The sequence below is a fragment of the Sebastes umbrosus genome, chromosome 10, assembly GCF_015220745.1.
Source record: "Sebastes umbrosus isolate fSebUmb1 chromosome 10, fSebUmb1.pri, whole genome shotgun sequence".
Lineage (NCBI taxonomy): Eukaryota > Metazoa > Chordata > Actinopteri > Perciformes > Sebastidae > Sebastes > Sebastes umbrosus.
This window is the reverse complement of record NC_051278.1, coordinates 738,691-758,690: the sequence shown is the minus strand read 5'-3', so window position 1 is coordinate 758,690 and position 20,000 is coordinate 738,691. Positions and strand designations below refer to the sequence as shown.

Genomic DNA, 20,000 nt, shown 5'->3' with positions numbered 1-20,000 from the left:
GACTGTTTTGGTTTCTGTAAAGGGGGGGGGTATGCATGTGTTTATTGGTAACTGTGATCTACCTTGTCTTGGAGATAGAGATACAGCGATCACAGGTTTCTTTCTAAGAGCTATATTTAATAGCAAGACTCCAGATTAACTTTTTTCATCACCAGCCCAGAACTGTCTCCAAAAATACATGTCAACCGTCCTGAAGTAGTCAGTGTAAACCGTCAAACATTATACATGTTATCTTTTTACTTTGTTATTGTCATCTATAGAGGTTATTTTCATAAAAACAAACACTTCAAATGATTAGGAAATACATGATTGTGTTTTTATTTAGAGCTGGTGTTAGGAAGTTAAACAGGTCATAATTCACTCTCTCATATTTATCTTGTATCGAGTGCTACAGGATTGAGTCCTAAAACACAGAAATGAGTTATGAGCATTTCATCCCTTCCTGTTCCCTCGTCTGGAAGTCAACGTGTTTTTAGTTCGATGTCTGAAATCAGGTCTGTGGTTAACACAAGAAGAAGAGATTTTAATGTTTTGTTCTACGATATAAAATACGTCAGTAAATATCCCACTGGTGAATTTTGAAGCCGGTACGTGTCTTAAAAAGACAGTTGCTAACAAGTGTCTAAATGAGACGACTAATCACGCCGACTCGTCCTCCTTTACAGCCTCGTTGTGTTTACTCGTTGTCATGCCAACGTGGTGTCGTTTGTTTATAGCCTAACGTTAGCTTTGTACTTCTAGCGATTGATTCCACACTTCAAGAATCATAAAGTGGTGTTCATTTGTGAAGATTATCTTGCTGAACTAAACCGGTAAGTATCATAAACGTTTGTTTTCCACGGAGATTATTTTCTGCAATAATCCAAACCCAATGGATCAATCCACATTGGCTATTGGTTAGTGGAGGGGACCGGGGCGATGCTAACTTCCTGGTTGGCCTATAGAAATATCTATAGAAACATCTTCAAACTACTGGATTTATTCAAGTTTCTCACCAAAAACTACATTTTACAAGATATAGAATACTCATTTTTATTGTGTAGAGCTTGATCGCGTCATAATGTATGATTAAGTAAGTTGTTCCTCCTCCGTGGCCTCACGCTGAAGAACTTTGACACTGACGATATGTTGTGTGTGTGTGTGTGTGTGTGTGTGTGTGTGTGTGTGTGTGTTACTGTTTGTGCCGCTGTGTGCTGACATTAAACTGTCATGCGGAAGCATGACAACAGTGTGACAACAGTAAATGGTAAATATGAGACATATCGGCCGTTCACCGGTCCTCGCAGATCAGCTGAAATCTGGCTGGTTTCAATTGCCAGCCGATCGATCGGTGCATCTCTACCTGGAGAGAACTGTTTGGTTTCATTCCTCTTCTCTCCTAACAAATTAAAACCAACATACATGCACTCATTCCTAAAGCTCAACTGAATAACCCATTCACACCTTGCCCTATGTCACCATATCTGCACATTCACAGTCTGAGGTCCACACATCACCACGTTACCACCTCCGTCCCTCCGGCTGGCTCCTAGCGTTTACTCTTTTCCCAACACATAAATGCACACTGCTGTTTTTTCCCTTTCACTGTTACTACACACTCACATATACACACTGTGTCCCCTCCGTGGCCCCCGAGGGCTACACAGAACGATATGCGTCGGGTTCCTGCAGCTTGATTTCCTCTCCTCATACACACTCTGGCTCAGCGATAACCTCTGGTGGCCCTGTTAGGCATGAATGCTACCCTGTTGACAATAACCACAGTGGAGGCAGAGGGAGAGACCCAATCCCATATCTGCTAACTGCCCCTCACCCCCCCTCCAGGTGCTCAAGTAGCCCTGAAGAAATTGGCTAGATATAAGTAATATGGGAATATGCCGTAGAAGGTGATAGCTGGTGAATAGCTGCAGCGGTGTAGCCGGCGCTCTGCGACCAGCTTCTCTGTAAAGATCTACACCGGCTGCTGATGTACGTTTGGCCAAGCGAGCTGCTCCTTTACAGACATACTGGACGTAGATATCAGCTCACTGACACCTCCGAGTGTATGTATATATATATAAGCAACACTGGGGATGTGTGACTCAAGATATTAATTAGTAAATGTCTAGTTGTTGTTAAATATTGTGGACGAGTTGAATTATTCAGAGCCAGATTTTATTGGATGTTAAATGCCATTTTTTTCAGTATCTTTTGACTTCATTTAGACGCTCTTAAAATATATTTAATGCATTACAAAAAGTATGAAATATGTCTTTGCTTCGCCAAGAACTAGTAAACAAACCAAAACATTACCTGGCAGAAAAACGAACACATTTCATAGAAACATTTTAACCATACCACTTTTCAGTGTTTCAGGAATAGAATGATATATTTTATGAAATATTAAATCCATGAAACGTCAATAAATGTGTCCTGCTTATTGGACATCACCTAGGATTAATGTGCGCTGCATTGGCCAATCAGGGTTCCTGTTTCAACTGTTTTCTTGAATTGGCTCACAGTCACAGTGTGTACCTTAAGCCCCTTTCCTACTGGACAAGAAACCCACTAACATCTGGCTTTTGTCTTCAGTAGGAAACGTTATAATCGGCATTCATCCCTGGTCAAATGACTCTATAGTAGTGAGGGGTATTTATCATCTCTGATCGGCAGCGATGGAAACATGACACCCGGCTGGACACGATCATTTTCTCCGTTTTTCCGGCGCGATGCTACGTTACGTTACGCTATGTGACGCGTTGAAGTGAATATATAATAAATAAAATCAACTGGAATTTGGACAATTATTATAATTTATTAACGTACAAAACAATTAATATGCTCTCCTCAAAGCCACCAGACTCCATTGACAAAAACAGTCATTTTAACTTCATTCAAACTCCACAGAAACAAAATAAAACTCATCAAAACCATCTTCATTAGTCTTTCCACTGTTCCAACAATCGCCAACTCTGATTGGTTGAAAAAAAAAACGTTAAATCACAGTTAGACGTGAAAAGAAACAGACGTTATATGCTCACTTCAAAGCCACCAGACTCCGTTGACAGAGACAGTCATTTTACCTCACTGACTGCCGTAAAACACACTTCATTAGAACTCGACAGAAGCTAAATAAAACTCATCAGAGATCTTATATCAGAGATCTTATATCGTAGAGCGCGATGTTTCAAATAATGTTTTTAGATGGCATAACATTTCAAGTATTGCCTAAGTTTTTTTAACAAAATATAACTCATCAAAATCGTCTTTGTTGGTGTTTCCACTGTTCCAACAATCACCAACTCTGGTTTGAGAGATTGAAAGAGAGACTGAATAAGTAACAGTTATAAAAAAAAGAAGAAGTAACCACCGTAACATTTTCATTGTTTACTAATCCTGTTTTCTGACGCGTTTGTGACGTTGAACGTGATGCACCAGACAATAAAACAGAAAAGCTACTCGTCTACTGGCAATGGGAAAGGAGGTTTTCCCGTAATTAACGCATATACGCGCTAATTTTGGTGTAAAAAGGGGTATTAGTCAGCAGGGACGACATTACAAATGTTAGCGGTTGGTAAAGTTCCCAACCAGCGAGGTGACGGTGGTGATTCCAGGTTGTAGTGAGCCAAACGTTGACAGTGTGTCACTTCCTGTTGGCTCTATAGTGACAATAATATCTGCATAGAAGCTGATTTTCTCCGCATGTGAGATGTGATGTCTTTGTCCTTACACCCTGGATGTTGTTGGTATGTTTCCAGCAGTGCCACATGCAGTAACTGTACATGTTGTAGGTGGTTGTGATTGTGAGAAAATGACAGAGGAGTAATGCACGGTGTGGTGTCACGTAGCACCCTGAAGGTGTTGGAACAAGAGAAGGAAGGCACAGACTAGGGCAGCGTAGTGAGGCAGGTTAAAGACTCCAAAGAGCTAGCAAGAGAATGAAATGAATGTATGAAAGAGGGCGATGTAGAGGGACGATGGTGTTGCTTTATTAGAATGTATAGACTTTATTGAATGGACAGCTGAAATGGAAATGTTGTAGAAAGGACGACTATCTCTGCCTTTCATGGCCAGTTGATAGACATGCCCCCTCCTCCTCTCACAGTCTATCTGTGAGGAGTGATTGCAATGAGCTCAGACTGTGCTGAATTATGACAGATAAGGACAATCAATATTGGGGGGGGGGAGGGGTAGAAAAAAAGCGTGAGAGAAGTGAATATTCAGAACACTTACCTACCGCCTTTGAAATGATCCATTATCAATTATCAATGCATGTGTGTTAGTCTGTCCATGCTTGTGTGTGTGTCCACCGTGTTCACCTGGTCGTTGGAGGAGTTTGCATGTTGAGATTGTGTGTTTGGACCGCTCGCTCGCTAGCTCCTCCGTCTCGTCACTGTGTGTGTGTGTGTGTGTGTGTGTGTGTGTGTGTGTGTGTGTGTGTGTGTGTGTGTGTGTGTGTGTGTGTGTGTGTGTGTGTGTGTGTGTGCGTGCGTGCGTGTGTGTGCGTGTGTGTGCGTGTGTGTGTAATGAGGCCAAGGAGAAGTCATTTGTCATGCCATCTGATAGCGGAGCACCGGGCTAAAGCTCCCTGAGCACAACCGGGAGGGGTTGGGCTGAGGGGGAGGGGGGGGGGGGGGGGGGGGGGGCGTTGATGATTGACAACGATAGATAGCTGTCAGTCACTGAGAGCGAGGGGAGGGGGTGGAGGGGACGGGCGGCGACGGCGCTGACATTTAGTTAAACCAAAAGCTTTGTCAGCTGGATGATGATGATGATGATGATGATGATGATGATGATGATGATGATGATGATGATGGAAAGTGAGGAAACTTGAATATTAGACTCTAATCAGTCACCGATGAGAAATACAGAAGATCAATTCTATCGACAGCCTCATTTCAAATGTTGTCAACCAATCAGCACGGCTCGCTGATATAGTTGAAATTATTAGCATTTATAATAATAGTTGTCTTATAAGGATATACAGATATAGATATAGATCTGGACCAGGCTGGGGATTGCTAAAGAAATGACGATACCAGTTCCTTTTAAAGTGACACCGATACCAATAGAGTACTACTTCATCTGGTACTCTTCATGTGAAGGGAAGCTTTCAGTCAACAGTTCGGTTTGTATCGCGTTGTTTGGTTTGTTGTCCACATTAGGGAGATTATTTCGGTTGATACCTTAAAGGCTTTGAGTACCGATACCCAGCCCTGATCCTGATCATGATATCGTGTCTACATGTGTGCAAAATCACAAATAAAATAACAAATTGATTGCAGTAGGGCCGCAACTAACCATTACTTTCATTGTCCATTAATCTGTTTATTATTTTCTTGATTAATGGATTAGTTGTTTGGTCTTTAAAATGTCGATCAGTGTTTCTCAAAGTCAAAGATGACGTCCTCAAATGTCTCGTTTTGTCCACAACTCAAAGATATTCAGTTTACTGTCACAGAGGAGGAAAGGAACCAGAGAAAATATTCACATTTAAGAAGCTGCAATCAGGGAATTTTTATGTTTTCTTTTCTTAAAAAAATACTCAAACCGATTATCAAAAATAGTTGGTAATTAATTTAATAGTTGACAACTAATGGATTAATGGTTGCAGCTCTAGATTGCTATAAACTGAGTCACCTGCTAATTCATTACAACAGACTAAAAGGACGCATACATGAAATACCAAAACTTCAACAACCCATACAATAGTGTTTGATTATAGTTTGTTTGGAATCATTAATTTATATTACACTATATTGTGAATAAATAACAGTACATGATTCTATTAAACCCTATAAACCATAATATTGAATCATTACGCAGCCTTGCTCTCCTCTTTTCAGAGATCTTATATCATAGATCATAGGAACTTCTTTAGATGGCATCAAATTTCAAGTAATGAAGTTTAACTTTCTAGGGATTAGGGGGAAACATTTCTTAATTACCCGTTGTGTTCTGCCTGATGCAATAAATACCATTTTCTTTTTTTTTTTTAATCTGGTAATAGTTGATATTTTTCTTTTTGTTATTAAATCCAACAAAAATATCAAAACCAGCATTTAAGTGATCCTACTAACAGGTATTATCTGTGTAGCCAAAGTCTGATTTATCCTATGACTTTGTGCCATCTTGTTGTTTTGAATGATGTATTTGGAGCCAACAGACTCGTGGCTGACGGCCTCCGACAGGTTCAGGAATATCGAGGCAGCCCAAGAGTGTGTTCCAATCCACGTACTTCCAGAAGTACACTTCAGTGTAGTGCACTGTGTGCACTCTGTACTCACTTGAGTAGTGCGTAAATTTCAGCGGGGTAGGGTCGTCTCAAATGGAATACTCTGCGGCGCACTGACCGGAAATGACGATCGCAACATTTGACCGCGGCTCGCTACCCGCCAAAATATCTTCTGGAAAAAATGAAAGCAGAGTGGAAATTAGGTTTCCAACGTCGTCGCCTACGATGTGTCCTCCTGTTGGCTGAAAATGCACCGGTATGTTTACGTATTGTTTTATTCTGTTATCTACGTCTGTTTGAATAGTGGTCGTGGTCGTGGCTCCGCCCCTTCCGCTACGTAGCCAAGATGGCGACAGTTGAGTGTGGAAAGTGTCCAGCGTTCCACACTCAACGATTTGACCGTTTTGAGTACAACATCCGGGTACTTTGAGTGCACTGCATTTTGCCGTACTTCCCAGTGTGAATGCACTTATGCACTCAAAATGCAAGTGTAATTTCAGAAGTACGTGGATTGGAACACACTGCTGGTCTTTGCTGATTTTGGTGTTTTGTTGGGATTTGTTGACAATAACAACGATCTAGAATATTGCCAGCCTTGTGATGTAACTGCACTCAGCGGGAACGTACACTAACATGCTGGCTACTAACACAGAGAACAAGTCACCTAAAGACAACAGGTCTTCTGTCATATCGGTGTCTCAGTGGGACACGTCCAGCACTCGTCAGGCGATCAGAGAAGATATAGAAAGAATAAATCACGACACCGAGGTCAAAAAGACTGCAGCGCATGTCAAGACCAACATCGACCCTGAAACAAAACCCAGCTCCAGAGCCTCCCTCCCTCCCGTCTTCCTCCTCATACAGCTCTCACGTTCTCCCTCTCTTTCTTTCTTTCTTTCATTCTTTCTTTCTTTCATTGGGTCCCTATTGAGCAGCCGAGTTGTCGCTCTCTTTCACAGCCTACCCTGGGCGAGAGGGGAACAATGTAAGCACACTTTGCTCCCCTGAATACGTGTTAGAAACCCAATCAGGCCCTCTTATTCTTTTTCTTTCTTTTTTCTTTCACACTCCCTTTCTGCCGGGGGGGAGGAAGGAGGGAGGGAGGGAGGGAGGGAGGAACTTAAACAGGCTCGCTGTAAAGGCAAACTCCTCTCTGTTCTCGCTTCTCTTTTTTCCCGCCGTCAGGTCTTTTTCTTCCTGCCTCGTCTCTGCGAGCACAAACACATACTTTCCATTAATAGAAAGGGACAAAAGAGGTGAGAGTGAAAGAGACTCCTCCCCAACAAAAGACGTCATAATTGATTGTAAATTGAGAAACATCTCTCAGTTCAACCACTTTGTTATCCTCCGGTTCTCTCCTTCTGTTCTCGTGTCACCGGTCAGAAACAAATACAGATTCACTTCATTAAGAAGGGTTTTAGAAGCTGTGTCCAAAATCACTTCCTCGTTCACTTTCCACATAATAAACACTCAATAGATAACTCCGTAGTGAGTTGTGAGTTATAACACTTCTAACAGGTCACTGACGGCTGTAGCGTTGTATAAAGCTTGATTTATACTTGACACGAGGTTCACATCTATCCCGCCGTAGATGCCGACGGTGTAGGTCTTAATGTGGAATCACCTGTTGAATGCTTCACCACAGTATTAGATGGATGTGTGGTACTTGATCAGACTGTAAGAGTGCTTTCACACCTAACCTGTTTGGTTCTGTTAAAACAAACTCCGGTCCGTTTGCCCGGTTAGTACGGTTCGTTTGGGCTGGTTAGTACGGTTCGTTTGGGCTGGTGTGAAAGCTGTTAATTGAACCCCGGTGTGGATCAAACTACCGTCTGAAAACCAGGTTCTCCGTCTGCTTCCCAGTGGACTCTGGTGCGGTCCGTTTGTGGTGTGAAAGCAAACGAATCAACCACAGGATGTTCTGATAGCAGATATGTGATTTCAAAAGATAAACTACTAATAAATCCATCTGCTGATGATGAACTCTGTTCGGGAAGCGATCTTCTTATTGATCGGTATTTAATATCATGTGTAGAAACACGCCAGTGAGGGTATTTTCTAGGGATGCACCGATACCAGATTGAATATCAGACCAATATTGACTCAGATAGCTGGATCGGGTATCGGTGACAACGGGGCCGATCTATTCAGTTCAATTTTATGTTTATAAACTATATATACTATCATATACTATACTACTACTTTATATACTGTGATTTGAATTGTTGCTGCATTTAAAAGGACCAGAACTAAGATACACCTCGGTCCGGACCGGGTTCCTCTCACCTGTCGTGTTATTCATCTATCTAGATTGTTTTGGTGTTGGAGATGTCGGCCTTCTCTCCGCTGTAATGGAACTAGGTGTCACTCGGCTTCTGGTGCTCAGAGCTCCAAAGAAATATATAGATTTGATAAACTTAACAGCGACGTCTCTTCCCGTAAACGTTGGATAAATAAAGGTTAAAACCACATGGAGAAGGGTTCAGAAGTCAAAGAGAGAGGGAGACGGAGAGAAAGAGGGAGAGATTGATAGACTGAGGAGATCTACGGAGGCAGTGAAACAAACGAGCGCCGCAACAGGTCGGAATTAGATCAACACTATCAAGCAGCCCAGATACAAGCTGTGATACCTGGGAGAGATGGATGGGGAGGTAATGTGTGTGTGTGTGTGTGTGTGTGTGTGTGTTAATCTATTTATTTACCTGTCATTGGCTGCGATAATGGTTTCCCTCCCGTCTCTCTCTCTGTCTCTCTGTCTCAGTCTATCTGGTGATGGGGGATTGGGTTTCGTGTGTCGCTTGATAATCAAACCTGTATTTTCTCATCAGACTCTAATCAGACCAATTACACGCGTGACGGAGAGCGTGGGCAGGTTGATGTAGGGGGGCGATAAGGACACACACACACACACACACACACACACTCACAGGTCACACACACACTTTGGGATTAAGCGCTCTGTCTTGGGGTATCTGCGTCTCTTATCGGGGACAACCATCCCTGACATGACCTGTCAGCAGTCATGCCAAAGGTGTCTCTCACTCACAAACACACATGTGCACATGCACACATAGATCATACATGCACACATAGATCATACATGCACACATAGATCATACGTGCAATGCACCAAATACAACCCAAAAAGAAAGCAGACTCCTCCTTCAGAGATCTCATCAACCATTGCAGGTCGGCACTACTCGTATCTAAAGCTGGGACGATACGCCTGTCTCTATCTTCCATATGTATTGTGATTTTTGAGTATTGTGATTCAATATTACGATTTTTTTGTGAACTTTTTTACCACTAGACCACGGGGAAGAGTTAAATTATTCACTTCTAGGGACTTTTACTTTGAAAATATCTAAATTAATACAATAAAATGTTTGACTCTCAGCATGTATGTAGTCAGAGACGTCCTGAAGTCAAATATATCAGTTTCATTGTCAGGAATTATTTATTATCCAGCAACCCAGAAATCAAAGAATAAAGACATTTCCCTCACAGATTAGTGGGATTTTCTTTTTAATTTATAATGTTTTATACTTCTGGTGAATATAATCCATCAATCTTATTTCCATAGATGTATTTTGTATATACAGTTCCCTTATTTTGAAAACCAGACATAGTTGCTACTTCCTGTAACTTCTCCAAGGTGGTCTCTAGCTCTCCCGTCAGCTCCGTTCTCTTTATCTATCATGGTCAGCTCCATCGGGGCCGTTTCAATGCAGAGAACATTAATGTCAGTATCTGGGTGCTCTACAGTCGTAGCGTCGGCCCATTTGACCACGGAGATGAGAGCGATGGCCGGCTCCACCGCCACGTTACCGCCATACCATAACGTTTCCTGACAACTTTTTCTGACTTTTTTTCTGACTTTTTTCAGCCTTTTTTTTTTTCGGAAATATTTCAGACTTTTATTCAAACATATATCGGCATTTTGTTAACATATTTCAGACTTTTGTTTGAACATATTTTTGCCTTTTTGGCCTTTTTTCGGACATATTTCGGCCTTTTTTGGGACATTTTTTGGGCCATATTTTGGATATAATTTGGCATTTTTTCAGACATATTTCAGCCTTTAAAAAAAAACTAAAAAAAATTCAGACATATTTCGGCTTTTTTTCTGACTTTTTGTAATTTACTTATTTTGTTTCTTTTTTAGAAGTTAGCCAGCAGCTTTATCTCTGCTCTGTCTAGCTCTGCTTTTCCTGTCAATGTGTGAAACCCAAAGTGTTTCCATCCTTTACTGGATGTGTAGTGTTTACCACGCTGGGAGGGTGCAGGTCGTATCCACGCTGACCCTCCAAAGTTTTAGACTCTGCCGTGTCTGCCGGCTTCTGCTCGTTACGTCCGGCCGACTACTGTTATTTTTGGTTGATGGATACAGAACAGATATTACGTCATGTTACTCAGACTAATAACAACTACTAACAATAGCGGTAACTTCCTTCTACCGCCACATCGACTCAAACGAAGCAAATATATCAATTCTGGCATTCAAAACTAGATTTAATAGATTTAATAGATTTAAAAAACGATACAAGGTGAATAGATTGTTTTCCCTCCCTTTACTTGTAACATAACCCGTGTTGGTTCTGTGAATCTGTAATTGAAGGTTTGTGTCTTTCTTTGACAGGCATATGATGGCTTTGCGAGCCTGGGTATCTCCCGTCTCCTGGAGCCGTCGGACATGGTGCTGCTGGCCATTCCCGACAAGCTAACGGTGATGACCTACCTGTACCAGATCCGGGCCCACTTCTCCGGCGAGGAGCTCAACGTTGTGCAGATAGAGGCCAACAGCAGTCGCAGCACCTACAAGGTGGGCGACTTTGAAACGGACACAAACGCCTCCATAGGTCAGGACAAGTTCTACGCTGAGATCAACGACGTGCAGCACCACCAGGCTAACTCTGAGCCCGCCGAATCCGCCGGCGGCGTTAACTCTGAATCTAACGGCACTAAAGCCGCCGAAGAGGAGGAGGTGACAGAGCCGGGTCGGAAGGCTGAAGTAGCAGCGGTCGGCTTGCCAGTGGCGGGGCCTTTACAGTCCTCCCCTCCTGTCCCGTCGCCACGCACAGCGCTAGTCGCCTCGGTGAAGGACTCGACCCGCGCGACACCGTCGAGCTCCGAGGACAGGGGCAATCTGCTCAAAGCCAACACTTTAGACCTCAGCGAGTTACCGCAGAGAGTGGAGAGAGAGATGGAGAAGGAACGACAGCAGAAGGACGAGGCGGGAGAGGAACGGAGTGCAGAGCCGGGGTCCCCCACCAGGAGAGGGGCCCACTCGTCATCACCCCACCAGAAACTGGGCTTCTCCTACAACAGGGACGCTGACCTCATCAAGAAGAAGAGGGCGAGCCTGCGTCACTCGGAGTCTGAGCCCGCCTCAGAAACCAGCTCGCCTCCGGTCAACCACACAGACACGCCTCCCAAACAGGTAAACACACACTGAGCATGGAAATACACAAGAAGGAAGAGCTATAATATATTTATTTATCACTTCATCTCTTCAAAAGTTCCATCTTTGTTTCACTTTGTACTACGGCTGCAACTAATGATTGAATCTGTTGATTATTTTCTTGATTAATCGATTAGTTTGATCTATGAAATGTCAGAAAATAGTGAGAAATGTGGATCAGTGTTTGCCTAAAGCCCAAGATGACGTCCTCAAATGTCTTGTTTTTTCCACAACTTTCATATAAATTCAGTTTACTGTCATAGAGGAGGAAAGAAACCAGAAAATATGCACATTTAAGAAGCTGGATTCAGAATTTAGACTTTTATTTCTTAACAAATACTCAAATCAATTGTAATATAGTTTTATAGAGCTGAACATGCTGAATATTTGTATTTCTTCTGTTTGATTAATCTGTTTTAATAGAAGAGAAGCAGCCTCTAATTGCAGGGATGTAGAAACAGTAAATATAGTTAAAGATGTCCTTGAAGGGTCAGTGAGAGATACATTAAACTAGCTCACAGCTAATTATAAATGGTGCACCTTAAACAACCTCCTGATCAGTGTGTACCACGTCCACTAACTCACGTCTCGCTACTTAAGTCAGGTATTAAGATTCTGACAGCGTTTACCTGCAGCTACCTGCCCGGCCCCTAAATGGATTGTTCATGTTTTTATCCGTGCAGCGTGGCTTTGATTGAAACTTTCACTGCTACATCAGTCATAAGACAGAGGATGCGGCGAACACTCATTCCCTCCTGGCGCTCGCTAAGCTTCAAAATCCCGACCTCGTTGATTCCGCTGCGGAGATGACCGTACGGAAAGTCTCCCGTTCTGCATTAGATGTTGTCGTCGCCTGTCTCTCGTGGCAGAGACCCAGACGCGTCTTTGCCCGGGCCCTCTAACATGTGGCGACTACAGACGGCGCCCAGGAGAACCCCCTGCTTTTTGACATTTCATTATATTTTTCATTATATTTCTCATCCCTTCAGTTGATGGCAGTCGGTGCCGTGACTGCTCAGGCGTGGCGACGCTTTGCGCCGAGCACACCTCATCTCACACGCACCTTTAATGCGTGTGCGCACACACAGTCACACAAACACACATTGAACACATTGCTGCCTGCGTTGGTTAACCCCAGATTACTGCTTCCTGTTTACAAGTCGAAAGGTCACGGGGCAGGCGGCGGCGGCGGGGATTGGGGGGGGGGTTATGACAGCTATGACACCCCATTTTGATCTGCTGTTATCAAGTTAGCGGGATGCATCGTGGCCTGCAGCCGGGCCACATCTGAACATGTAAACAGCCAGCGTTGCTCCGTCTGTCTGAATGTAAAAGCTCTGTTTGCCCTCTTCGCTCCCCCGTTAGAATACAGCCAGGATTACCTGGCAGATAAAACTCTAAGCTAGGTGTGTTTTGCTTTCTTGTCAAAGCCGTCATGCTCTCCACACCGCTGGACCCGGACCGGGCTGCAGGCCGGCCTGTCTATCAGGGGGGGATACACCCTGATCCTACTGTTGGGTCCGCTTGTCTTAATTCTTTTCTAGCTCCACCTGGACGCTGGACGACGAGGACATGTCAAAGCTGTTTGTGTGAAAGCTTGCTATTCATTTCCATGGCATGTCACTTATTGAGGCGTCACATTGACTAAATTACACAAGTTAATTAATATTTAAAGAATCATATACGAGGCAGAGACAGTCCAAACATTATTATTTGTTGCACTGTGTTGACGAAATACTTTTCATTCACCCCAAATCAAGCATTGTGGTGAAAACACCAGTCCTCCCATTCATTTGAAAGGCGTCAGTGAGTTTGGGCTGCGGCGGTGGGGATGCAGAGAAAAACCGCAGCGGCGAAACAGATGAAGAAATGCAACCTGACGTCGGTGGCCAATCACGTAACCGGCAATCAATAGGCCATTCAAATCAAACTGTCACGCAAATGAGCCATTTAAGTGACACTCCCATATACTGTAGGGCTGACCCGGATGCTTCGAAGCTTCGAGCGTTGCCGTGGTAACCCACCTCCAAATCAGTATTCAAATGCCTCTTTTTATTATTTTTTTTCATTTTGTTTTTATATTAGTATGTAATAATATAGTATAAATCCAGAAATAGCCCATGAAATAAGGAATAATCACACAAAATGATTCATTATTCATATTTAACATTAGTTATTATTAGATATTCTCACATGGATATCGCTGTTTGTTGTGTGCGGAGGTGCGTTTGTGTACAGTAGTGAGGCAGCGGCGCTGTCCTGGGCACTGAAACACGGGAGATGGAGACAGACAGACAGACAGAACAACCCGTCAGCCTGCCGCGCCGCAAAGCTTCCAATAGCTTTGAATATTTCTCACCGAAGCTTCGTAGCCCAAAAAATGGTATTCAGGGCAGCCGTATTCCCGCACCGCCGCACAGCGCTGTGCTGATCGCCGCAACACCTGATGTGGTGTGAATGCAGCCTAACCTGTTATTTGGCTACACACCTGTAGTTAATGTTGTATTCTCTCTTCTTAAGGAGCCGACACCTGCTCCGGTATCAAGTCCCCCTGCTGAGAAGGTGAGTACGAGTTTGAAGAGAGTACATACGTGAAAAAAAACATACTCATAATTCTGATATTTGGAGAAATAAAACAGCCTTTTCCCTCCGTAAACTCTGTGGGACATGTGGGGGATATGTGTAGACACAAACAACTCCAGAAAACTCAGAGGCACTCTGTTTTAAACAATGAAAATGCCTTCATTGTAATGTCATAATCATGTTAGACCTGAAACCAAACTGAGGCATCAAGACTTGGTCAGGGAGTCAGTAATATTGGGGATGTGTTTTGATGTTTTTTGATGTGTTTTTGTTTAACTGAGGAAAAGGACACAGTTTTATTAGAAATGAGCTGTATTGTTTTACATCATCACGCCGCTCTGTCGTTGCACACAGAGGGTGCTGTCTCGTCAGGAGGAGCTGAAAGAGAGAGCCCGACTCCTCCTGGAGCAGGCCCGCAGAGACGCTGCGATGAAGGCCGGCAACAAGAACGTCCCCAACTCAGCCGCCAGCGCACCAAACAGAGCCACGACCGTCTGCGATGTAAGTCAAAGTCAAACCGCTGACAATCCTTTCTGTTTAAACAAAGTGTGTACGTGAAGCTCAGTTTGGGTCAGCCTGGGTCTTCATGTGTCTGACCTCCTCTGTGTGGAGTCAGTACAGGCTGAGTCCCTGACCTCCTCTGTGTGGAGTCAGTGCAGGCTGAGTCCTTGACCTCCTCTGTGTGTAGTCAGTACAGGCTGAGTCCCTGACCTCCTCTGTGTGTAGTCAGTACAGGCTGAGTCCCTGACCTCCTCTGTGTGGAGTCAGTGCAGGCTGAGTCCCTGACCTCCTCTGTGTGGAGTCAGTACAGGCTGAGTCCTTGACCTCCTCTGTGTGGAGTCAGTGCAGGCTGAGTCCTTGACCTCCTCTGTGTGGAGTCAGTGCAGGCTGAGTCCTTGACCTCCTCTGTGTGGAGTCAGTACAGGCTGAGTCCCTGACCTCCTCTGTGTGTAGTCGGTACAGGCTGAGTCCCTGACCTCCTCTGTGTGTAGTCGGTACAGGCTGAGTCCCTGACCTCCTCTGTGTGGAGTCAGTGCAGGCTGAGTCCCTGACCTCCTCTGTGTGGAGTCAGTACAGGCTGAGTCCTTGACCTCCTCTGTGTGGAGTCAGTGCAGGCTGAGTCCCTGACCTCCTCTGTGTGGAGTCAGTACAGGCTGAGTCCCTGCCTCTTTGCTCCGTGCACCGTAGAGGTGAACAGCATCGCCTCAGTGTGCCGGAGCAGCTAATAGAGTGACCAGCAGCCTCTTCAACACCCTCATGTCACTTCCACAGTTCTCTACTCGCTGCTCGCTGCACTCGCAACACGCTGGAAAAGCCCGTCTCGTCCTCTGGCAGTCCACTTTGTGGAACACTTTATGAGAAGGAGAGGAGACTTCTCCTTATTAACTTCTGCTCTCACTCTCTTATGGACGGCTGAACGTCCTGAACAACCCAACACATGTCTCTCTCTCTCTCTTTAAACATTTACGTCTTGGGTCATCTTGACTCTGCACAATTTTCATGACATCCCGACCAAATTTGCGAGTTAAACGTTGTACACAAACAGCTGTCAGCAAAAGTACATCCACGGTAAAAAGGAGGGTGGGAATCGCTGTTCCGAAGCAAACTAGACTAGAGAAGACGTGAGTGAAATTGCCAGCTCTGAACCAAGCACGCTCCACTGAACATAATATACTGGGAGACGGAGGAGGGGGGGGGCACGCTGATGGACCAGGAGGTACCCTGGCTGGGAAAGGGAAAGCACTGTTGTCAAATCCTCGGTGACGTTTCCAAATGTTTCAGAGAAAAGGGAAAAGGGCGTCTTGTGAGAATTGTGACGACGACGGATTTGAGGGTGAAATGAAATAAATACCCTTTGGTAATGAAATATCTAAAAGGCAGCAGCCGCGTGCCCCCCCCCTGAATCCTTAAAGAGATATATGCCCTTGAATTAGATGTGTTTCTACAGTGTGTGTGTATATCAGTGTGTGTTGGTGTCTGCGTGCCGGACACAGGAATAACCATTCCAGCATAATCTGAGGAAATAAATGAGGAGCTTCACAAGGACTGGTGGCGTTAAAAAGTCTTCAGAGAAAGAAAGCAAATTAAAAGAGTTTTTTCAAAGCTGTTGCCGTGCCGATATATATTTCCTTAGCGACAAAAAAAAAAAAAAAGGTCCTCTTCTGTCCCTTGTTGTGCAGCAAGATGGCCGACTTCACTTAGATTAGCTCCTTAAAGTAGGCAGACCCAACCGCCGCTCCTCCTCATCCTCCTCCTCCTCCTCCTCCTCCTCCTCCTGATTTCCTTACTCATTTCCAAGGACAATTGGTTAATAACCCCCTCACACACACACACACACACACACACATGCATGAAGCAAGGAGGAGGAGGAGGAGGAGGAGGGGAAGGAGGTGGGGGGCGAGAGGAAGATATTGAATTGTTTACACTTTTTTTAATAGAAACATTGATCAAATGAATACGACTGGCCCGGAGGCCAATGTGCTGATAATTGTTAGTGATTCAGATTAGATTACTTGATGTCTTGTTTTGATTAGCGTGTGTGTGTGTGTGTGTGTGTGTGTGTGTGTGTGTGTGTGTGTGTGTGTGTGTGTGTGTGTGTGTGTGTGTGTGTGTGTGCGTGCGTGCGTGCGTGCGTGCGTGCGTGCGTGTGTGTGCGTGTTATCAGCTGGAGAGGCCCGAGCCTTTTTCCCATTTACCTCTCCATCCGTCTAAGTAGGTGCTTTGCGGTTTAGCATGCATAAGGTATAATTTAATTCAATTAAAGCAGGCTTCATTCTTCCAGGGAAGTGGCTAATGGGGGGGCAACACAATGATTCAGGCCGAGGGAGAGGAGGTGGGGAGGGGGGGCTGCATTAGATGTTTTTGGGTGGTGTACCGTTCAAAGCACAAATGATTATCTATTAACTAAAACCATGTCTTATTCAAAGCTGGAGGAGATTTTGATGGGACAGTCCAGTTATCAATCAGATTAGGTGATAACTAGTTGATGATAGTTGCAGCACTAATTCACTAATTCACTAATTCACTAATTAAGTAATTCTCCAAACAGAAGAAGAACAAGAGCATCTTTTATCATTGAGATGTTTTTGGGGTCTTATGGTGACTGGTGGGAAAGCTTCTTTGCCTGCAGGAAACAGTGAATCAGATCTTCCCATTAAATTCGGGCTGCCTCCTCTCAGTCCGTTAGTCCACTAATCGGTCGTTTTGGTCTTCACTGCCAGGATCACACTACAGGAGGTTTTTCTTTCAAAGGTCTTTTTATTAATTGTCAATAATCAATAGAACAGTCACTAAACAGGAGAAGTACATTTTTTGTTTTTCTGAACATTTCATTTTTTATTAATGCTATTTCATGCTGAATGACTTATTTCTAAGAAACTTAAGCACACGTCTCTTTGTGTGATTCTTTGTGGAGAAAATCCGTTTAAAGATCTGTCCATTAAATCAACTCATCTATTAGTCGACTAAAATCCTATGAGTGTTGGTTGACTAAGAATCTCTTTGGTCGAGGACAGATCTAGTTTACAGGAATAAAATCAGGTCTTTGTGGCTTTAGTCTTTAGTCTGCTTTATTTTAATATCGGTGAACGAAGCTTTTTTCTACAGTTGCAGCTCACTCTGAATGGGTCGAGTTATAAGATGCAGAATTTAACTGCACAACAGCTGCTAGCAGAGCAACAACGCCTGTAACTCGTTATTAACACATTAACCTCTGGTGGTCGAGGCTGATGTCGCTGGTTTTCTTCTGGAAAAGGTTCACGTGATGACGAATCAGGGAAGGACGCATCATGACTGATATAAGACCCAATCAAGAAGCTGACGTTTCTGTCCGTCCAGATCAGGGGTCAGCAACCTTTACTATCTAAAGAGACATTTAGGCAAAAAAAAAAAAAAATCTGTCTGGAGCCGCAAAACATGTGATCATTGTGATGAAGGTAACTCAGTTTATAGTCTAAACATATAGTATATAAGTCTAATGCAGTGAGGGACAAAGAGACAATGTACTACGGAGTATTAGGGCCACATTGAGGGAAAAAACACATCTGAGATTTACACAATAATGTTATAATATTATGAGAATAAAGTCATAACTTTACGAGAAAAAAAGAAAATAACACGTAAAATGACTACTTTTTAATATTACAACTTTATTCTCTAAATCTCAGATTCATTTTTTTCCCTCAATGTGGCCCTAATACTCCGTCATACCGTCGTACCATAGACCTACAACAATGATAAATAAAAATGTAAACAAAAAAACAGTTATTCATTTCCACTAATTTTTTTAATAAATCCCTAGGGAGCCTCTGGAGAGGAGCTGAAGAGACGCAGGTTGCTGACCCCTGGTCTAGACTAAAACGCAACCCCACAGTATTAAAACTAAAACGGGGTCAGCAGCGTTTTCAAACGTCTCCGTTTTAGAGGCTCAAAACCACACCGGAGTCGTGTGTGGTAGTGTGAACGCCGGGCAGCCTTAGCCTTAGATTGACAGGAGTTCGAGGTCCGAACAATTTGTTCTGCATAAACACCTCCACATCTCCATCCACAGCTGTCTGCCGTCAATATGAACGGAGCTCCATGCACAACAACATGTCGGATACTTGTTTGCAGTGCACGTGCGTGTGCGTGTGCGTGTACGTGCGTGTGTGTAGCCCTGTTCTCTTGACCTATGCTCTCCCTCCTGCCATCCCTAATTGTAGCCCACAGTGACTGCTTCTTTCATCTAAGGTCACAGGTTCAGTTGTTCTCTCTTCCTCTCCCTCTCTCCCTCCCTCCCTCTCTTCTCACTCACTTTCTCTCTCTCTTTTTGTCTCATCTACATTTTATTTTATTTTTTCCACTCACTGTCTTTTTTCCTCCCTGTCCTTTGTATTTCTCTGTTTTCTCTCGTCCTCCTGTTCTCTCCATCTTGTCCTACTCTCTGTGCTCTTTGATGGACTACTGTAGTACTGCTAATAGTTTTGAACCCTCCTCCTCCTCTTCCTCCTCCTCCTCCTCCTCATAGGTGGCCTTCACCACATATAAGTAGTCACAGTGCAGATGTGTTATATTACACATCTGTAATTAATGAGCTTCCCTAAAAACATCCTTTATTCTCTCGTCTCTTTATTACAGACGTCCTGATTTTTGTTTGTCTTTCTTTCTCTCTTTCAGTCTTTCCCTCTGTTCTTATTTTAATGGAGAAGCGTGTGTGTGTGTGTGTGTGTGTGTGTGTGTGTGTGTGTGTGTTAGTGCGTGTGTGTGTATGTGTGTGTGTGTGTTTGTGTCTGTTCGCTTCAGGTCTTCTCATCCATTAGCAGATGAGAACAGTAATTTCACACCGGCCTGGCCAGGCTAATTATCAGGATCCACACTAGGTTTGGGAGAAGTGTGCATGTGGACACGCGAGCGTATGCTGCTGCTGTGTGTGTGTGTGTGTGTGTGTGTGTGTGTGTGTGTGTGTTATTTTGCAAAAAAATATGTGTGTGCAATTATATAGCACCTGTGCACTTTTGCATTCTTTTAAGCGTGTGTGTGTGTGTGTGTGTGTGTGTGTGTGTGTGTGTGTGTGTGTGTGTGTGTGTGTGTGTGTGTGTGTGTTGGAGAGTGCGTGTAAATGCCTCGGTGTTTTCCAGGTAGGAGAGTTCCCCTGCTCACTGACTCGTTGTGATTCCTATAATTGGGTCCCGTTTGATTTTTGCCGACCAGCACCCCCGACCGCCTCTTCCTCCTCCTCCTCCTCTTCCTCCTCCTCCTCCTCTC

General features: G+C 43.9%; 1 protein-coding gene across 11 annotated transcripts in view; it reads left to right on the top strand.

Annotated features, from left to right (window-relative positions):
* Positions 1–20,000, top strand: part of ehbp1 (EH domain binding protein 1) — a 214,095-nt gene that overhangs the window by 105,745 nt on the left and 88,350 nt on the right. For all 11 annotated transcript variants that reach the window (XM_037783094.1, XM_037783086.1, XM_037783088.1 and 8 more), the window contains 3 exons: positions 10,854–11,654; positions 14,196–14,237; positions 14,613–14,759. In XM_037783094.1, the coding sequence (XP_037639022.1) occupies positions 10,854–11,654; positions 14,196–14,237; positions 14,613–14,759 (990 nt within the window). The remainder of the gene's footprint in view (positions 1–10,853; positions 11,655–14,195; positions 14,238–14,612; positions 14,760–20,000) is intronic.